Consider the following 17,533-nt stretch of genomic DNA (forward strand, 5'->3'; position numbering starts at 1 on the left):
CCAACTTCCCAAAACACTTTCAAAAAAATCCAAAAATTTAATAAAAAACTAAAAATTAATTTTTTACTAACTTCTCAGAGCACCCCCTTACTAAAGCAATGGTTAGTAAACCAATGCTGCATGCTTGAGATTTGAAAGCATTTCATGTTGTGCCAGTGTATTCATATACCCAATATACAATATTTTTAATTAGTTGATATGGTGGTCTCCTTATCAAAATTAACTCATTTTTATTGAATATGAAAATTTTAAAATATAATCCAATGACTAATTGTGATTGTTTTGAGATTAAAAAAAAATAAAAATAAATTAGAGACTTTTTTGTTTGGAAGGATTGGAAGATTGATTTAACTAGGAAATAAGTACATGTTGTCAAATTTTATTTCCTAATATTCATAGTCCTGTATTTGTTTAGTCAGATTCCTAGTCAAGAATGAATTGCTAGTCCTCTTTATTGAAAACTATTCATCTCCAACCTTTGAAACAATTATGGTGTGTTTGGTTGAGGGATTTGGAGAGGGATTTGGAAAGGGAAAGGGAAAAGGTTTGTGAAACTATGTGAAATATATGCATGATTTATTCACATTTCACATACCTTTTCCATTTTCCTTTCCAAATCCCTCTCCAAATCCCCCAACCAAACACAGCATTAGTGAATCTTTTAATTATATTTCCCCCAAGGTCAAAATTAAACAATTTTTTTTTTCTTAATAGATTAAAGAATAATTATAAATATGAGAAATATTAAATTATCAAACAAATTACTAGTTCACAATAATTAAAAAAAAAAGAGTCAATAAAACCAATTCACCTAATAATCAATAATCTATGCAACTCCCATAATAAGAGATAAATAGACACCACCGTGATGCTACATGCCTTGGTTCCAAATTAAACAATCACATAGCATATAAAAAAGAATATGCTATACTCACAATATCAAAGATTTTCGTATAATATTGGAGTGCTTGCTTTGAATCTTTGATAATGATTTCAAATTCATCATAATTATAAAAATAATAACGTGGCAATTTTATTAGGTGCGGTATAAATATCCTAGACCAGCATTTGCAAGTAATTATCTCGCTTTTTGACGAAGTGTCGTGATTTGATGTAAAAATTTTATTAGGTGCAGTATAAATATCCTAGATCTGCATTTGCAAGTAATTATCTTGCTTTTTTATGATTATTATATTGACGTAAATTTTTTATAAATTATACGCACATAAAATTTTATAAAATAAATAATTTAAATTATTAAAATAAGATATGTGATAAATTTCAAAAGTTCAAATAATGATTTATTTATAAATAATTTAAATTATTAAAATAAGATATGTGATAAATTTCAAAAGCTCAAATAATGATTTATTTTAGAAAATAAGTTAAAAGTTAATTTTTTTGAATTTGTTAATTTTTTTTCAAAAAAACATGTATAAAAAAGTAATGAGATGAGATGATGTGACAAAAAAAACTTAAAAAATTTAAAAAAAATTGTTTTAATCTCTTTATCAAAAGACATAGTCCGCATTAGAATATCTCTAACGTTTTACTCAAAAAATTTATCAAATTTCACTTAAATTTGATTAAAAATGCTTGATTTGATATCTCGCGTTTTAATGGAGTAATTTAGGATTTCATTAAATCACCGGTCGATTGGGAGGACAACCGGGGGGACGACCGATCGGTCGACCGGCAAGTACAATTTTTTTACACATTTTTGCAAGGAGGTGGTCATCCGGGAGGATAACTGGCTGAACATCCGGCATGTTGTCTGGTAACAGCTATGAACAATGATTTAATGAAAGGCAAATCCATCATCAATTTGATGAAATGTTTGAAAAATCCTGAATTTAGAGGTGCTTTGGCAATTCAGTAAAAGGCTAATTTTTAGTTTTTTACCCATTTGTGTCACATCATCTCTCATATTTTTTACCTATAAAAAGACAAAATAAACTAAAAAAAGACAAAAAGTTAATTTTTTACCAACTTCTCAAAACATCACTTAATGAAATATTTGGTATTGAGTTGAAGCATCAAAATGTGAGTTTTTCCATCAAGTTTAAATTTGATGAAGCATTTGGTGTTGAGTTGGAGATGGTCTTACAAGTCTTCTCATATTATAAAATGAGTAATGTTACCAATCCAAGTATTTATATAAAAAAAAATTGATGTGTTAAGGGAGTAGGAATAAAAAATTAACACATATTTATCACATCTTTGTGGATAGACTTGTGGAAATTTTTTGAAGGTTTTAGGATTCGTTTGGCATTGGTTGTTTTAGTTAACATTTTTGTATTGGGACTTTTTTACCATGGCTTTGTTAGCCTCGTTTCGTTCTTGTTTTGGGGTTTTTTTGACTTTTATGAGAGAAAAAAATATAATAATTATGAATAAAAAGTAATATTTTATCTTATTGACTTATATAACCTATTTTTCCTTTTTATGATTATTGAGCTCCAAAATGTTAACCAAACAATGGCTTAAACATTTTTTTTATAAAGGCCTATTTTGACAATTAGGGGGAAAAAAAATTAGGGACCCATTTGGTTTAATTTTAAAATTATGTTTTGAGTTTTGAGTTTTTGAATTATAATTTGAAAAGAAAAAATTTGTTTAATTATGAATTTTTAAAATAATTTAAGGATGATTTGTAATTGGGAGTTTTTTTGATAAATCCATTTTCTAAGAGTTTTATTCCATCCAACCCATATTCTTTTTGACTATTCCATTAGATCCAATTTGAGATAAGAAGACCAAAATACCCTTTTCTTATATTCCATCTACTTATGTTCCATTTAGTTCACATTATTTTCTTATATTTCAATAAGTCCTATGGGTGACATAATTACCAAAATACCCCAATGTGAATGTTCACACTGTCAATGTGAATGTTCATATCGTCAATGTGTAGGGGCCTGGCCCATGTCGATCCTCGTGGGTGCCCAAAAAAATTCGAGCCGGGCCGGGCCGGCCCACAGGCCCAAACAATAGGCTCGGCCCAGCTCGTTGATAATGTGAATATTCACATTGACAAGTTAACATTCATATTGACAGGAGTGTAAAATTGGCACGCGGCCCGTGGGCGGCCCGAAGTCAGTCCGCCGCCCGGGGCGGGCCCAGGCCGACTCGTTCATAATGTGAATATTCACATTGGCATATTAACATTAGCATTGATAAGAGTGTAAAATTAGCCCGTGACACGTGGGCAGCCCGAAGCCCGAGCCGGGCCGGGCCGGGCCGGGCCCGTTGACAATGTGAATATTCACATTGACATGTTAACATTTACATTGATAGGAGTGTAAAATTAGCCCGCGGCCTGTGGCCGGCTCGAAACCCGCCCGCAGCTCGTGGGCTGCCTTGAGCGGGCCCGGCCCGACCCGTTGATAATGTGAATATTCACATTGACATGTTAACATTCACATTGATAAAAGTATAAAATTAACCCGCGCCCCGTGGTTGCTCGAAACCAGCCCACGGCCCGTACGCGGCCCGGGGCGGGCCCGGCCCGGCCTGTTGACAATGTGAATATTCACATTGACATGTTAACATTCACATTGATAAGAGTGTAAAATTGACTCGCGCTCCATGGGTGGCCCGAAGCTCGTGGGCGGCCCGAGGCGAACCCGGCCTAGCCCGTTGACAATGTGAATATTCACATTGACATATTAACATTCACATTGATAGGAGTGTAAAATTGGCCCGTGGCCTGTGGGCGGCCCGAAGCCCACCTGTTGCCCAGGGAGGGCCCGGCCCAACCCGTTGACAATGCGAATATTCACATTGACATATTAACATTAACATTGATAACAGTGTAAAATTGGCCCGTGACCCATAGGCAGCCCGAAGCCCGGCTTCGGGCCATGGCGGGCCCAGCCCGTTAACAACGTGAATATTCACATTGACATGTTAACATTCACATTGATAAGAGTGTAACATTAACCCGTGCCCCGTGGCTGCCCGAAACCCGTCCACGGCCCGTGGACGGCCCAAGGCGGGCCCGGCCTGGCTTGTTGACAATGTGAATATTCACATTGACATGTTAACATTCACATTGATAAAAGTGTAAAATTGACTCGCGTCCCATGGACGGCCCGGGGTGGCCTGGGTTTGGGTCCGGGCCTACCGCAGGCCGCGAGCGAGCTTTGGGCAGTAGACAAATTTTACACTCCTATCAATGTTAATGTTAACATGTCAATGTGAATATTCACATTGTCACGGGTCGGGCCAAGCCCGCCTCAGGCTGCGGTTTGGCTGCGGGCCAATTTTACACTCCTATCAATGTGAATGTTAACATGTCAATGTGAATATTCACATTGCCAACGGGCCGGGCCCGCCCCGGCCCGAGGTCGGGCTTCGGGCTGCCCACGGGTCACGGGCCAATTTTACACTCTTATCAATGTGAATGCTAACATGTCAATGTGAATATTCACATTGTCAACAGGTTGGGCCGGACCCGCCCCGGGCCGTAGGCGGGTTTCGGGTAGCCACGGGGCGCGAGCTAATTTTACACTCCTATCAATGTGAATGTTAATATGTCAATGTGAATATTCACATTGTCACGGGTCGGGCTAAGCCCGCCTCAGGCTTCAGTCGGGCTTCGGGCCGCCCACGGGCTGCGGGCCAATTTTACACTCTTAACAATGTGAATGTTAACATGCCAATGTGAATATTCACATTTTTAACGGGCCGGGCCGGACTTTTGGCCGCCCATGGGCCGCAGGCCAATTTTATACTCTTGTCAATGTGAATGTTAACATGTCAATGTGAATATTCACATTGTCAACAGGCCGGATCGGGCCCGTTCCAGGTCGCCCATGGGCCGCGGGCGGGTTTTGCGCCGCCACGGACGGGGGCCAATTATACACTCCTATTAATGTGAATGTTAACATGTCAATGTGAATATTCACATTGTCAACGGGCCAGGCCGGGCGAGGTCGGGCCCGCCCTAGGCTGCAGACCAATTTTATACTCTTATCAATGTGAATGTTAACATATCAATGTGAATATTCACATTGTCAACTAGCCGGGCCGAGCCCGCCCCGGGCCGCCCACGGGCCGTGGGCGGGTTTCGGGCAGCCACGAGGCGCGGGCTAATTTTACACTCCTATCAATGTGAATGTTAACATATCAATGTGAATATTCACATTGTCAACGGGCCGGACCGGGCCCGCCCCGGGTTGCCCATGGGCCGCGGGCGGGTTTTGCGCCGCCACGGGATGGGGGCCAATTTTACACTCCTATTAATGTGAATGTTAACATGTCAATGTGAATATTCACATTGTCAATGGGCCGGGTCGGGCCGGGTTAGGCCCGCCCTGGGCTGCAGACCAATTTTATACTCTTATCAATGTGAATATTCACATTGTCAACTGGCCAGGCCGAGCCCGCCGCGGGCCGCCCACGGGCCGTGGACGGGTTTCGGGCAGCCACGAGGCGCGGGCTAATTTTACACTCCTATCAATGTGAATGTTAACATGTCAATGTGAATATTCACATTGTCAACGGACCGGGCCGGGCCCTCCCCGTGCCGTGGGCGGGCTTTTGGCCGCCTATGGGCCGCGGGCCAATTTTATACTCTTATCAATGTGGAAGTTAACATGTCAATATGAATATTCACATTGTCAATGGGTCGGATCAAGCCCGTCCCGAGCCGCCCGTGGGCCGTGAGCGGGTTTCGCGCCCCCACGGGACGTGGGCCAATTTTGCACTCCTTTTAATGTGAATGTTAACATGTCAATGTGAATATTCACATTGTCAACGGGCCAGACCCGCCCCAGCTCCCGGGCGGGTTTCGGGCCGCCCACGGGCCAATTTTACATTCCCACCAATGTGAATTTTAAAATATGAATGTTCACATTATTAAATTGCTAATCGTTCAAAAAATATTTATAAGTGTATCAAAATTGAATATAAGGGCATAAGTATCCAAGAAAATAGTGTAAATCAAGAAAATGGACTTTATGGAATAAAACTATACATATATGGGACTAAATGGGTTAAAAAATTCCTTTATGGACTTCTTGAGTTAAAACACTTCTAAATTGGACTTATCAATAAAAATCCCTTTGTAAATTTTTTTTTTGGATTGATTAATGTATTGAATGCGAAAGAATATGAGAGGAAATAGTATACTTATTTAAGTCACATCATCTCTCATCATATCACTTCAAATTCAATCTATGTTTCAAAAAGTATACTTATTTAAAACATTCTAAACAATTAAATTATATTTTAAATATATATTTGATTAACATATTTCATTCAAATTATGATTTAAAAATAAATTTAAATTTTAAAAAATAAATCAAACACTAACTTATTAATTTATTAACTTATTTGGATTACATTATTTTATTAACTTATTTGAATTACATTATTTTTTACTTTTGTACATATTTGTTTTTTAAAAAATAAAAAATAAAACCCCCCGCAAAACCACCTTCTCTTCTAAAAAGCACCACACCAACCCAAGTTTGTTGAAGCAAAGGGTAGTTCGATCGATCGTATCATATGTGTTGTTTGGTGACACAGTGACTGAGATTTCAAAGAGAGAGGCCAAAACTTGGTTCTTTTTTCAAACATACGTCGATCAAACCCATAGTGGCTTCTGATATACCCGTCGATCAATCATCGAAATTCACTTCATTTTTTTTTTTTTTTTGTTTTTTTTCGTTTTTGGACTTTGTAATTCAAGATTTCAAACCCAAGCAGACTTGAGGGTTTGTTAAGGTTTTACAGAGTCGTGAGGGTTTTTTTTCATTAAACCTTTACGATCTCTGAATCTTCAGATCTTTCGACTCTCATTTTTGAATTTCTGGCACAAACCCATCTCGATCTTTTCTCAAGATGAGTATGATTTCGTCTCTGAAGCAGTCTACGGTGACCCTAACCGGTTCCGAGATTTTCCGGCAAAACTCGCCGGCACCGACACGGAGATTCTCGGTTTTACCTCCTCTCCCTGCGTTGGAAAGTCACCGGAAAAGCCCTATCGTCTCGATCGCGAAACCCTTGTTTGTTTCTTCGATTGAGGGTTTTGGGTCTTTGAAGACATCGTCGAAGTTATCTCTGATCACATGCAAGGCCTACGAGGCGGATCGATCGGAGCCGATCGGTTCAAACGTCGAGAAACCGAAGCAACCATCAGAGGCAGCTAAGAAGCTCAAGATCGGTATCTACTTCGCGACATGGTGGGCTTTGAATGTGATCTTCAACATCTACAACAAAAAAGTACTAAATGCTTTTCCTTTTCCATGGCTTACTTCGACTCTATCTCTCGCTTGTGGATCTCTCATGATGTTGATCTCTTGGGCTACCAGACTAGCCGAAGCACCAAAGACTGATTTCGAGTTCTGGAAAACCCTCTTTCCTGTAAGTTAATCTAGGGTTTTTGTGACATGGGTTTGGTGTAATTTGGCGTTTTATGATCTCGGTTTGTTGTTGATTGTTGTATTTTTTTGTTAGGTTGCTGTGGCGCATACAATTGGGCATGTGGCTGCTACAGTGAGTATGTCAAAAGTTGCAGTGTCGTTTACTCACATCATCAAGAGTGGTGAGCCTGCTTTCAGTGTGTTGGTGTCGAGGTTTCTCTTGGGTGAGACGTTTCCCGTGCCGGTTTACTTGTCCCTTGTTCCGATCATCGGTGGCTGCGCTCTTGCTGCTGTGACTGAGCTCAACTTCAACATGATTGGTAATCTATATATATGGTGAAAGTTGGAATTATTTACCATTTGATTCATTATATTTTCTTGTAGTTGATTTTGTTCCTCATTTTTGTAAATGATTGATGGGTAATGTAAGGAAATTGTTGAAGTTTAGATCTTGAGAGTCACTGAATTTTCATTGTTGGGGACATGAGAAAACAAAATTTCCTGCAACTTGAGCTTTATGTAATCCTTGCACTTCAGGTTTTAATATCAACTGAGAGCTCTATATTCTTTTAGAAATTTAAAAATGTAAACTTGTAAAACTAAAACTTAATTCATGTTTTTTAATGTTCTCCATCAATCTCATCGCAAATTGAACGTTTTCACCCTCTCCGAACTACAGTGGTTGAATGAAAGTGTTTTAGACACGAGTTTCTTTTCAATTCATTTAATTTCTTTACAACAGTCACGAGTTTCTTGCTTAGCTGGATGACTTGGGTTCTGGCAGTTTGTGATATTCATGGCATTAGAAGAAAGTGTGTGGGGTTGAACGTAATTTTGTTGCTTCATGCCTTTACTTTGGTTGTTGGCTGTCAATTTCAGGATTTATGGGGGCCATGATATCAAACTTGGCATTCGTATTTCGCAACATATTTTCAAAGAAGGGTATGAAGGGGAAGTCAGTTGGTGGAATGAACTACTATGCATGTCTATCTTTGTTGTCTCTCTTGATTCTCACGCCATTTGCAATTGCTGTCGAGGGACCACAGATATGGGCAGTTGGATGGCAAAATGCTCTTGCACAAATTGGACCCCAGTTCGTTTGGTAACCACATGACAACTACCAACTATGATTGCTTTGTACCCATTATTTGTATTCTACTTTGTATTTTTTGTAATTCCATGGTGGTGCTTATTCATACACGTAGTAAAAAATTCTTGCTGGTGGTATTTTTGCAGGATGTAGCTATCTTACATGACCTATTTTGTTCAACCTTTCGAAGATAATTACAGAAATAGCTTTAAATAGCTATAAAATATTAATCATATCTTGTATTTCCAAATTGTTATCAGGCCATTTGTGACAGTAACTTGCACCTAGTTTATTTGATTGAAGAGGCCATCTGATTTCTACTGAATCATTTTTTTGTTCCATTTAAAATCCTATAGAAGAAATTTTATGATTAATATTATTATTGCTTGCTTTCAACTAAAAAACAGGGGGCCGCAAATGAAATAATTTTTCTCATATTTTCTTAAGCACTTAATGTTTTAATTTTCTATAATATGCTTGATTGTTGTATGATTGGAGCAGCATCCACACCGTTATTAGCAAATCCTTCTGGTAACAGGAAATATGGATCATGTGGGCACCGTGAAATATTTAGCGGCTAAAAGTATAATGATTGATACTCTCTTTCTCATATTTAAAAAAAAAAAAAAAGAAAAAAATTACTTCCATGTTATTCATGCATTAATATATATATATATCTTTGATTAGCTTGCATGCTAGTGGTTCATATCATTGTAGGATGAAATCTGTGTTCTGTTGCTCATTAATAAAGATTTTGATATTTATTCCTTTTATTGCTTGTACAAAATAAATGTTTTATGTGGCTGACATTTGCATGTTATAGGTGGGTGGTGGCACAGAGTGTGTTCTATCACCTCTATAATCAGGTCTCATACATGTCCCTGGACGAGATATCTCCCTTGACATTTAGCATTGGAAACACCATGAAGCGTATATCCGTCATTGTCTCCTCTATCATCATCTTCCACACACCTGTCCAACCCATCAATGCTCTTGGAGCAGCCATCGCAATCCTTGGAACCTTCTTGTACTCCCAGGTAATTGGTCCTTCTCTTTATGAATTGAGTTTTGATGTCGATCATTGATAGCTGCACATCTGAAAGTTGCCTGCTTGTCTCCAAATGACCCTTCCTTTTTTGAAAATTAAGTGAAAATGAAATTATCCCGTTAAGACTATCTTTGTTTGAGTAGCTAACAAGATAGATGTATGGACAAAATTGTTTTAAAGATCTTGTCACTTGTTTGTATGTTAATGAATAAATAGAAAGATTGAGGTAGTGTTTAGTTTAGTTTAGTTTTTAAATTAACATTTCGATCAAAAAAATCAAAAAACATGTTTGGTTAACAAATTTGCAAAATTCTTTTCAATTTTTTTTTTCTCGCTCATCTCTCATCTCTCATCTCTCCTTCTCTTTTTCTATTTATTTATTAATAAATCAATCAATCATTTTTTCTCTCATTCTACACATCAATCAATTAAATTTTCTCACACCCATATATTTGATTCCAAAAAAAAAAAAAATACTTATCATCCTAAATTTTTTTTCAAAACTCATAACTAAACAAATTTTCAATTTTCAATTTTCAAAATACTATTCAAAATTTTTTTCAAAAATTAAACTACACGGAGCCATCTTCCTCCTCACAGTAAGGAGGGAAATAACATCAACCAAACCGGGCCTTAATGTATCTTTATCCATTAATTTATTTTAGGGCTCCTAGACTACTACTAAACAACACTATCCGAAACAACAAATTTTCCACCCAACTCTTTTGCTGCTGGCAGCAATTTGGTATGGTTGGTTTGCTGTTTGTGCTAAAGGCATTTTGTAGTCGGCAAACACTACTATTTCACTGCTTAATCTTCAGAACTAGTACTACACCAAATTTGTAATAGTATTATTAGAGTTTCAATGGCAATAGTGTCAATTACCAGATTTTAGAAGCTTGGGTCTTGGCACGTGGTAGTATGCCTGAAAGATCACGAGGACAAAGAGAATTTTTGTAACAATAGCATGCCTGATTGGTATAGTTTTTCTTAAGTTGAAAGTTGATAATTAGATAGAGTGAAAAGCAATCACTCAGTTTTTAGATTATCAGTTTTTTTGCAGCTTGCTTAAGTTGTTTCTTCTTTATAAGCTACAAGCAGAAAACTACACCAAACATAGACTCCCAAAATGAAAAAAGCTATAAGCAGCTCCAAACAGTTTCGTATGTGTACTTTATGTAGAGTATTATTAGACCAAACTATGGCATTCATCACAGTTGTGCCAATTACCAGATTTTTGTGGGCTTCTTGGGCATGTGGTTGTAATTTAGAAAATATCACAAGGATGGGGGACCACTCATTGAAGTTGTCTTTGTCCGCCAATAGAATTTGGACCCTTCCACATCCATATGGGGCAGATCCCACTATTTTGTCTGATAATTTTTTTTTTTTTTTTTTTTTGATTGGCACTGGGGTATCCGGATCAAAGTCCGACTAATCCCTAGAGGTGCACACACTATTGTAACATTCATGGACTAGATAGCTTTCGTAATTTTCTGAATAGGATTCAATTTTTTGTTGTTCCCCTTGCCTGCCACCCAAAATATGTTGTGAACCTTACTGCAAATATGCTCAAAATTTAACTTATTTTTGTACCATGTTATTTATTTTTTTTTACAGGCAAAGCAGTAAGAGAGCTGGGACGGGGACTTTACTACGAATGTCTTGTATTTTATATAAATGATTAGAGAAATAATGTTGCCAAGATCTGTTGTGCGTTTTTTTGTGATCCATCACTACTGTGGATCAGGAGCTTTTCTTTTTGTAGATACAATAATAATGAGCTGGAGAGAACTTTAATATTATACAGGTGATTAGGGTTTTCCTTTCATTTTTTTGTTTTGTTTTCCTTCCACCAGTCTTTCTCCTTGAAAAGTGAAGAGAATTCTCAAAATAATCAGGAACAATTTGTAGGTGTTTTAGGCAAAGCAATTACAATGGAATGTATTACATGAAATTCAATTGTTTTGTACGTGATGAAATGCATGGAGTTGTTTGGCACGCTGGGCCATCAATGTTTCCAAATCTGTCTGTATGATATGCAAATTTTGAAACATAATTGTGAAAGTTTTAATTTTAAAACAAGGAATTTAAAAAAGTATATTGTAAAGATTTTTGTTGCAATATATGCATCATAAGTGTTAGAGTAATTCTAATAAACATTTAACTCTTAATGTGATTTATCCATAAAAAATAAAAAAAAAAACCCTCTGAAAAGAAGCCAGTTGTACTGAGTTCTTCCTTGTAAAACTGGACACATGTTCAAGATTATTCAGCCTCAAGAATAATCTTGTACCTACGCCCTTACGAAATTTTTAATAACTTTTCTACTTTACAAAAAAGCATGTAAAAGAATAACGAGAATGATGAGATAAGTTACAATAATTTTTTGACTAAAATTGAAAGTTGTCAAATTCAAATTCAACGGAACAAAATTTCTTTTCCTTCATACAAAAAACAGACCCTTTGGAAAAAGAGAAAAAAACTCGAAAAAGGATATTTCTTGAGGATTAAACCCTTCTGGGTCCTATGACATTATCATACAAGCACCATTCTTCTTCTTCTTCTTCTTCTTATTATTATTATTATTAATATTAAATCTGCAAATATTTAATGGCAGTCTGAACATCCTTATCTCCTCTGCCACTGCAGTTAAGCACAACCTTAGTTCCATTTGGGAGGGTGGGACACAGCTTCTCCAGATACGCAATTGCATGAGATGTCTCCAGAGCTGGAATTATGCCCTCTAGTCTAGATAATCTCTTAAACCCTACATGCAAAAAAACACAAACAAATAAGTAAATAAATAACACTTATGGAAACAAGGGTTGAACAGAGAAATCACAAATAACTGAAAATGATGATGCAGAAAAAAAAATATTGCCAAATTATCTTAACAAAGTAGTTGTGGAATCAGTTGAAAACAGGTAGAAGAGTCACATTTCTTTTATCACGGAGCAGATTCCGTAAATTCTAATGGCAGAAGAATAACAGAAATATCAGCAGCTGGCTTAGCATATCCCCAAGTTAATTCAATTTTAGCTAGGAATTACTGCACCTTCCCAAAAGGTTCAAATAAGTCTAAATGAGGCAGACACGAGTTCATGGAATGGTATAGTGGGCAAACATTCTGGGCATTTCGGGAAGTAAATAAATGGGGAGCAAGCTACAAGATTGAGCTGGAATTTGCAGATCTCAAGGGGTTGTTAGGGATGTCCTAAATAAGTGCACTTTTTAACTTTTTAAACTAAAAAGTTAAGGAAAAAAATATAGTTGCTTGAGTTAACTTTTTGACTTTTTATGGAAAAATGTGTATTAAAAAATTGTATAAATTAGTGTGTAAGGGAAAATTAAGATGGGGAGTTGTGTCGCCGTAATTTTTGATTTTTGGTGAATAGTGATAACTTTTTAATTTTTTGAGTAACTTTTTAGCTTTTTAGCTTTTTAGCCACATGCCAAACTTACTGATCAATTAATAAGAATTTACAAAGTCTGGGAGACATCAAATTGTCGAACTATTTCTTCAGATTCCCATAAATTTATGAATCAAAAATGAAAAATCACCATAGAAGACAACCCTAAGAGATGTTATAGCAACACAAAATTTGAAGGATATTTATACATCTCATTATTACATAGAAAATTAAACATGACAAGCAATAGAGACTCATCATTTCAACATCAACATGAAACTACTGAGATCAAAATTTTCTAAAAGTAAAAAGCTACTGAACCAAGGGGTTGTAGAAAAGTGGCTAACATTTTGGCCACCAAGTCTCTCCTAAGGAGAGATGGAGAGATATTGGATTCTATTCTTAGAAATTGAATGGGGGCAAGACTCTCTCTCTCTCTCTCTCTCTCTCTCTCTCACACACACACACACACACACACACACTAAAAAGGGAAAGGGAAAAAAACCAGAATGGCTAGATAGAGATAGTAAAAAAGGATGTAAGGCTTCACTGTGAGAATAAAATCAACAATACTCATACACACATGAACACTAATCACAGTCAAACAGAGGTAAGTAATTATATAGAACTAGAAAAAGCTAATGTAAATGTAAATGCAATTTCCATACCTTCCAATGCCTCATCATCCGTGATGCTATAGTATTCAGCACGTCCTAAATCTTTCAGAAAGCTGTGTTCTGGTCCAACACCAGGGTAATCTAGTCTATTTGACATAAAATGATGAAAACTATTTTTGTTAGCAAAATACAGCAAAAAACACCATCGCTAGTCAAATGATAAGAGATCAATAAGATATCTTTACCCTGCACTAATGGAATGGGGCTCGACTATTTGCCCATCTTCATCCTGCAATAAATAGCTCATAGCTCCATGCAGCACGCCAACCTCTCCTTTTGTCAAGGTAGCGGCATGCTTACCACTATCCAATCCAAAACCTGCAGCTTCCACACCAATCAGCCTAACTTCTTCATCATTAACAAATTCATGGAAGAGTCCCATGGCATTTGAACCTCCACCAACACATGCAACAAGAACGTCTGGTTTCCCACCCCATTTTTCCAATGCCTGTTTCCTTGTCTCTTTACCAATCACTGCATGAAACTCTCGAACCATCATGGGGTATGGATGTGGCCCAGCAACAGATCCCAATATGTAATGGGTTGATTCCACATTAGTCACCCAATCCCGTATAGCTTCTGATGTAGCATCCTTCAGTGTGGCCGTCCCGGAATGAACTGGTATAACCTATAACAATAAAATGGAATGTATTCAAAAGATGTAATAAATAGGCATAAAAGCAACTGTAATATGGATCACACAAGGAAACTGATTCAAAAAAATAATTGACCGGATAGAGTGTGTACTTGACAATGGGTGACTAGTTTGGCAGAATTAACAATGACATTTAAATAAAACAAAGGTAATTTAGCAAATGAAAATAAGAAATCTCGCACAACAGTAAATAAGGGAAGGAAAATTCAACAAAATTCAGGTCATACTTAATGCTATAGTTAACAATAACATGACTATCACAATGATAAAAGCAAAATGTTTAAACCAAAAGAAAAAAAAAAAAAAAAAGTGCAAAGGAAAAGCAAATTAAAAATGTGAAATAAAATATCATAGGGACAGAAATGCTACATGGCCTTCAACATTGTAATTGAAGATGGAGACAATTTTGCAATGAAGACCACCATTACACAATAGCAATAGAAATAGAAAATAAATAAAAAGTTCAATGAAAGCCATTTCTGTCTTCATCTTTGTTACCCGTAACTTTATTTATGGACACAAAATGACTGTTGAGTGTATGTTGTGTAGACAATTATGCATCAATCTAATGAAAATAAACAATGGTTAAATAACTTAAAATCATTCAAAGCAACTAAAAGATATAAGTATGACAAACATACCTCAGCACCAAGAAGCTGCATTCTAAACACATTTAAAGCTTGCCTTTCCATATCTTGAGCACCCATATAAATAACACACTCTAAGCCAAACTGAGCACATACAGTAGCAGTGGCAACTCCATGCTGACCAGCCCCAGTTTCAGCAATAATGCGTTTCTTCCCCAGGCGCTTGGCTAGCAAAGCTTGAGCCACAGCATTGTTGATTTTGTGGGCACCAGTATGATTAAGATCTTCCCTCTTGAGGTAAATGTGTGGCCCTTCGCCATTGGGACGTTTATAGTGCTCAGTAAGCCGTTCTGCAAAATACAGAGGGCTCTCTCTACCAACATAATCTTTCAGTATCACATCCAGCTCTTTCTGAAATGAAAATTTGTTAAAGAATAAATTAATAACATCGCAAAAGCGACCTCAATTGAGAAGAACCAAAATGCTAGTACCATATAAATCCCAAATAGAACATTCTTTATCATCCCATTCAACAATATTCATGAAATTCTTGTAGAAAACTCAAAATTCATTGTGTTTCCACTGCACCACACAACAATTTATCAATTGCCAGTGGTTCTGAGAGGAGAGCTTATTGAGTGTTCAAGTAACGCCCCCTACACAATCACATGAAAAACCCCGATGGTAAAATCCATTCCAATCAATCAATATTTCATACCCTCCTTTTCTACAACTATCTTTTGAATTAGTCTAGCACAACTATTTGAACAAAACAATTGGACAGTTTTGGTCTATTAACCCTAAATTTTATCAGCAACCAAAACAAAAACCCTAAAATTTAATAAATGCTAAACAACTGCTATGAAATAGTGAATCAGTCCTTTAAATTACCGGGGAAAAAAAAATCAAAAAATGTTAAACAAATCGATGACACAAATTTCAATTCATTGAAAGAGTTTAATCAAAAGAAACCTGGAAGTCTTGGTCTCCGGCGAGAGCATTGAACGCAGATTCGAGCTCGGTGAGAGCGTACATGAGGGTTTCAGGTACATACTTCCCACCAAACTTGCCGAATCGGCCGAACGAGTCAGGTCTCTGGAGAACCCCGAGTCGGGGGCGAACCAAACTCTGGTCTTGGAGCTCCATTGGGCGAGTCGGAGAGTCTCGGGTGAAAGTACAGGAGATGGAAGAAGACCTAGGGGAGACAGAGAATTTGGGGAGGATGAAGGGATTGAAGAAGGAAGGGTAGGGTTTGGGAAGAGAGGTAGAAATGTGGGTTGTTCTGCAACTAGGGTTTGGAGATGAGACGGTGGCCATAAGAGAGAGAGAGAGAGATGGGTTTTGATTTCTGGGGGTATGGCGGGCGGCGGATGGTGGCGATTGGGGGAGGAGATATACGGATTCTCTGCTGTCTTACCTGGCTTACCTGGCTATCAATCAGTGGTGTTGTTGTCGGAGGCTACAAATTTTTATTTTTATTTTTATTTGTTAAACGGCAAAAAAAAAAAATTAAAACTGGAAAAAAAAAATTATTATTAAAAAAAGAAATAAATAATCCTAATAAATAACACGACTATAAAATATCTGGTCGGATCCACTATGTTCATGGATTATTGTGGAGAAGTTATTGGTTGGTGTTGCACACGGTCTCTTAATTGTGTTGTGATTAGGGAAGAGATTGGGGTTTATAAATTTGTGTTGGATAATTAAAAAATGTAGAACAATTTTATATGTATTAATTAATATATTAATAGATGATATAATATAATTTTAAAAGTATTAGATATTTTTAATTTATATAATAGATGAGTTCAATAATAATGACATAACACTAGTTGATACATTAGTTGTACATTAATTAGTACATGTAAGAAAATATAAGGTGGTATGGTGGTGTTTGGCATGATTTGGTTTTGGTTTTTTTTTTTTTTTTTTTTTTCACTAAAAGACAAAGTTTTTGCAAAACTAAAAAAAAACAAATCCAAACAAAATATCACATCTAATTTCATAATCATTTCACATTTTCTCTCACAAACATCACATCCAACCACAAAAAAACTCAACTATCTTACCAAATACTAAAATTTTTTTATCAATAATATCCTACAACTAAAAAAACCTACATAAAAATCCACTTCCCAAACACCCACATAGTAAGTGAATAATATTATATGCATCAATTAGTATATTAATTAGTGTACTAACCAATGATGTAGTATAATTTTAGAGATTTTGAGTATTTGTAATTTGTGTTATGAGTGAAATTAATAATAATGTCATACATATATTGGCACACTAATTAATACACTAATTGATATATATATATATATATATATATATATATATAGCCCCAACGATTATAAATTGTAATTAGTAAAAAGTATGACCACGCGAAATTCCTGAATCAATCAATAATCTTTCATTATTGTATGTGACAAACGAATTTAGTCACCATCAATCAATACTATAAATAGGCGTTGGGTGTGGTCTAAGGATGTAATGAATGGGAGGTTAAGGGTTCAAGTTGATGAAACAACGGCAGTCCTTCAATTATAATCTAACTATACTAACATACTAATACTTTCTGGGGGGAGGGAATCAATACTATAAGGGTGTGTTTGATTGGACGGACTGGATAAGGGAGGATTAGAATCCATCGGACTTGAGTCTTGGGACTGTGAATCCCTCAGACT

General features: G+C 36.5%; 2 protein-coding genes across 2 annotated transcripts; one reads left to right on the top strand and one right to left on the bottom strand.

Annotated features, from left to right (window-relative positions):
* Positions 1 to 6,370: 6,370 nt before the first annotated feature.
* LOC114321688 (glucose-6-phosphate/phosphate translocator 1, chloroplastic) lies at positions 6,371 to 11,533 on the top strand. Its single transcript, XM_028268896.2, has 5 exons — positions 6,371 to 7,371; positions 7,465 to 7,690; positions 8,250 to 8,472; positions 9,284 to 9,497; positions 11,129 to 11,533. Exons 1-5 carry the CDS (start codon positions 6,850 to 6,852, stop codon positions 11,138 to 11,140), a joined length of 1,197 nt encoding a protein of 398 aa, XP_028124697.2. The 5' UTR covers positions 6,371 to 6,849; the 3' UTR covers positions 11,141 to 11,533.
* Positions 11,534 to 11,880: 347 nt separating this feature from the next.
* Positions 11,881 to 16,157, bottom strand: LOC114321678 (tryptophan synthase beta chain 1). The gene is made up of 5 exons (XM_028268887.2): positions 15,813 to 16,157; positions 14,895 to 15,251; positions 13,784 to 14,226; positions 13,590 to 13,684; positions 11,881 to 12,278 (listed from the first exon to the last, which is right to left on the bottom strand). The coding sequence occupies exons 1-5, from the start codon at positions 16,155 to 16,157 to the stop codon at positions 12,103 to 12,105; spliced, it is 1,416 nt and encodes a 471-aa protein (XP_028124688.2). The 3' UTR covers positions 11,881 to 12,102.
* Between the last annotated feature and the right edge of the window lie 1,376 nt (positions 16,158 to 17,533).

This window comes from Camellia sinensis, chromosome 8, assembly GCF_055761805.1.
Source record: "Camellia sinensis isolate YWXY chromosome 8, ASM5576180v1, whole genome shotgun sequence".
Classification (NCBI taxonomy): Eukaryota; Viridiplantae; Streptophyta; class Magnoliopsida; order Ericales; family Theaceae; genus Camellia; species Camellia sinensis.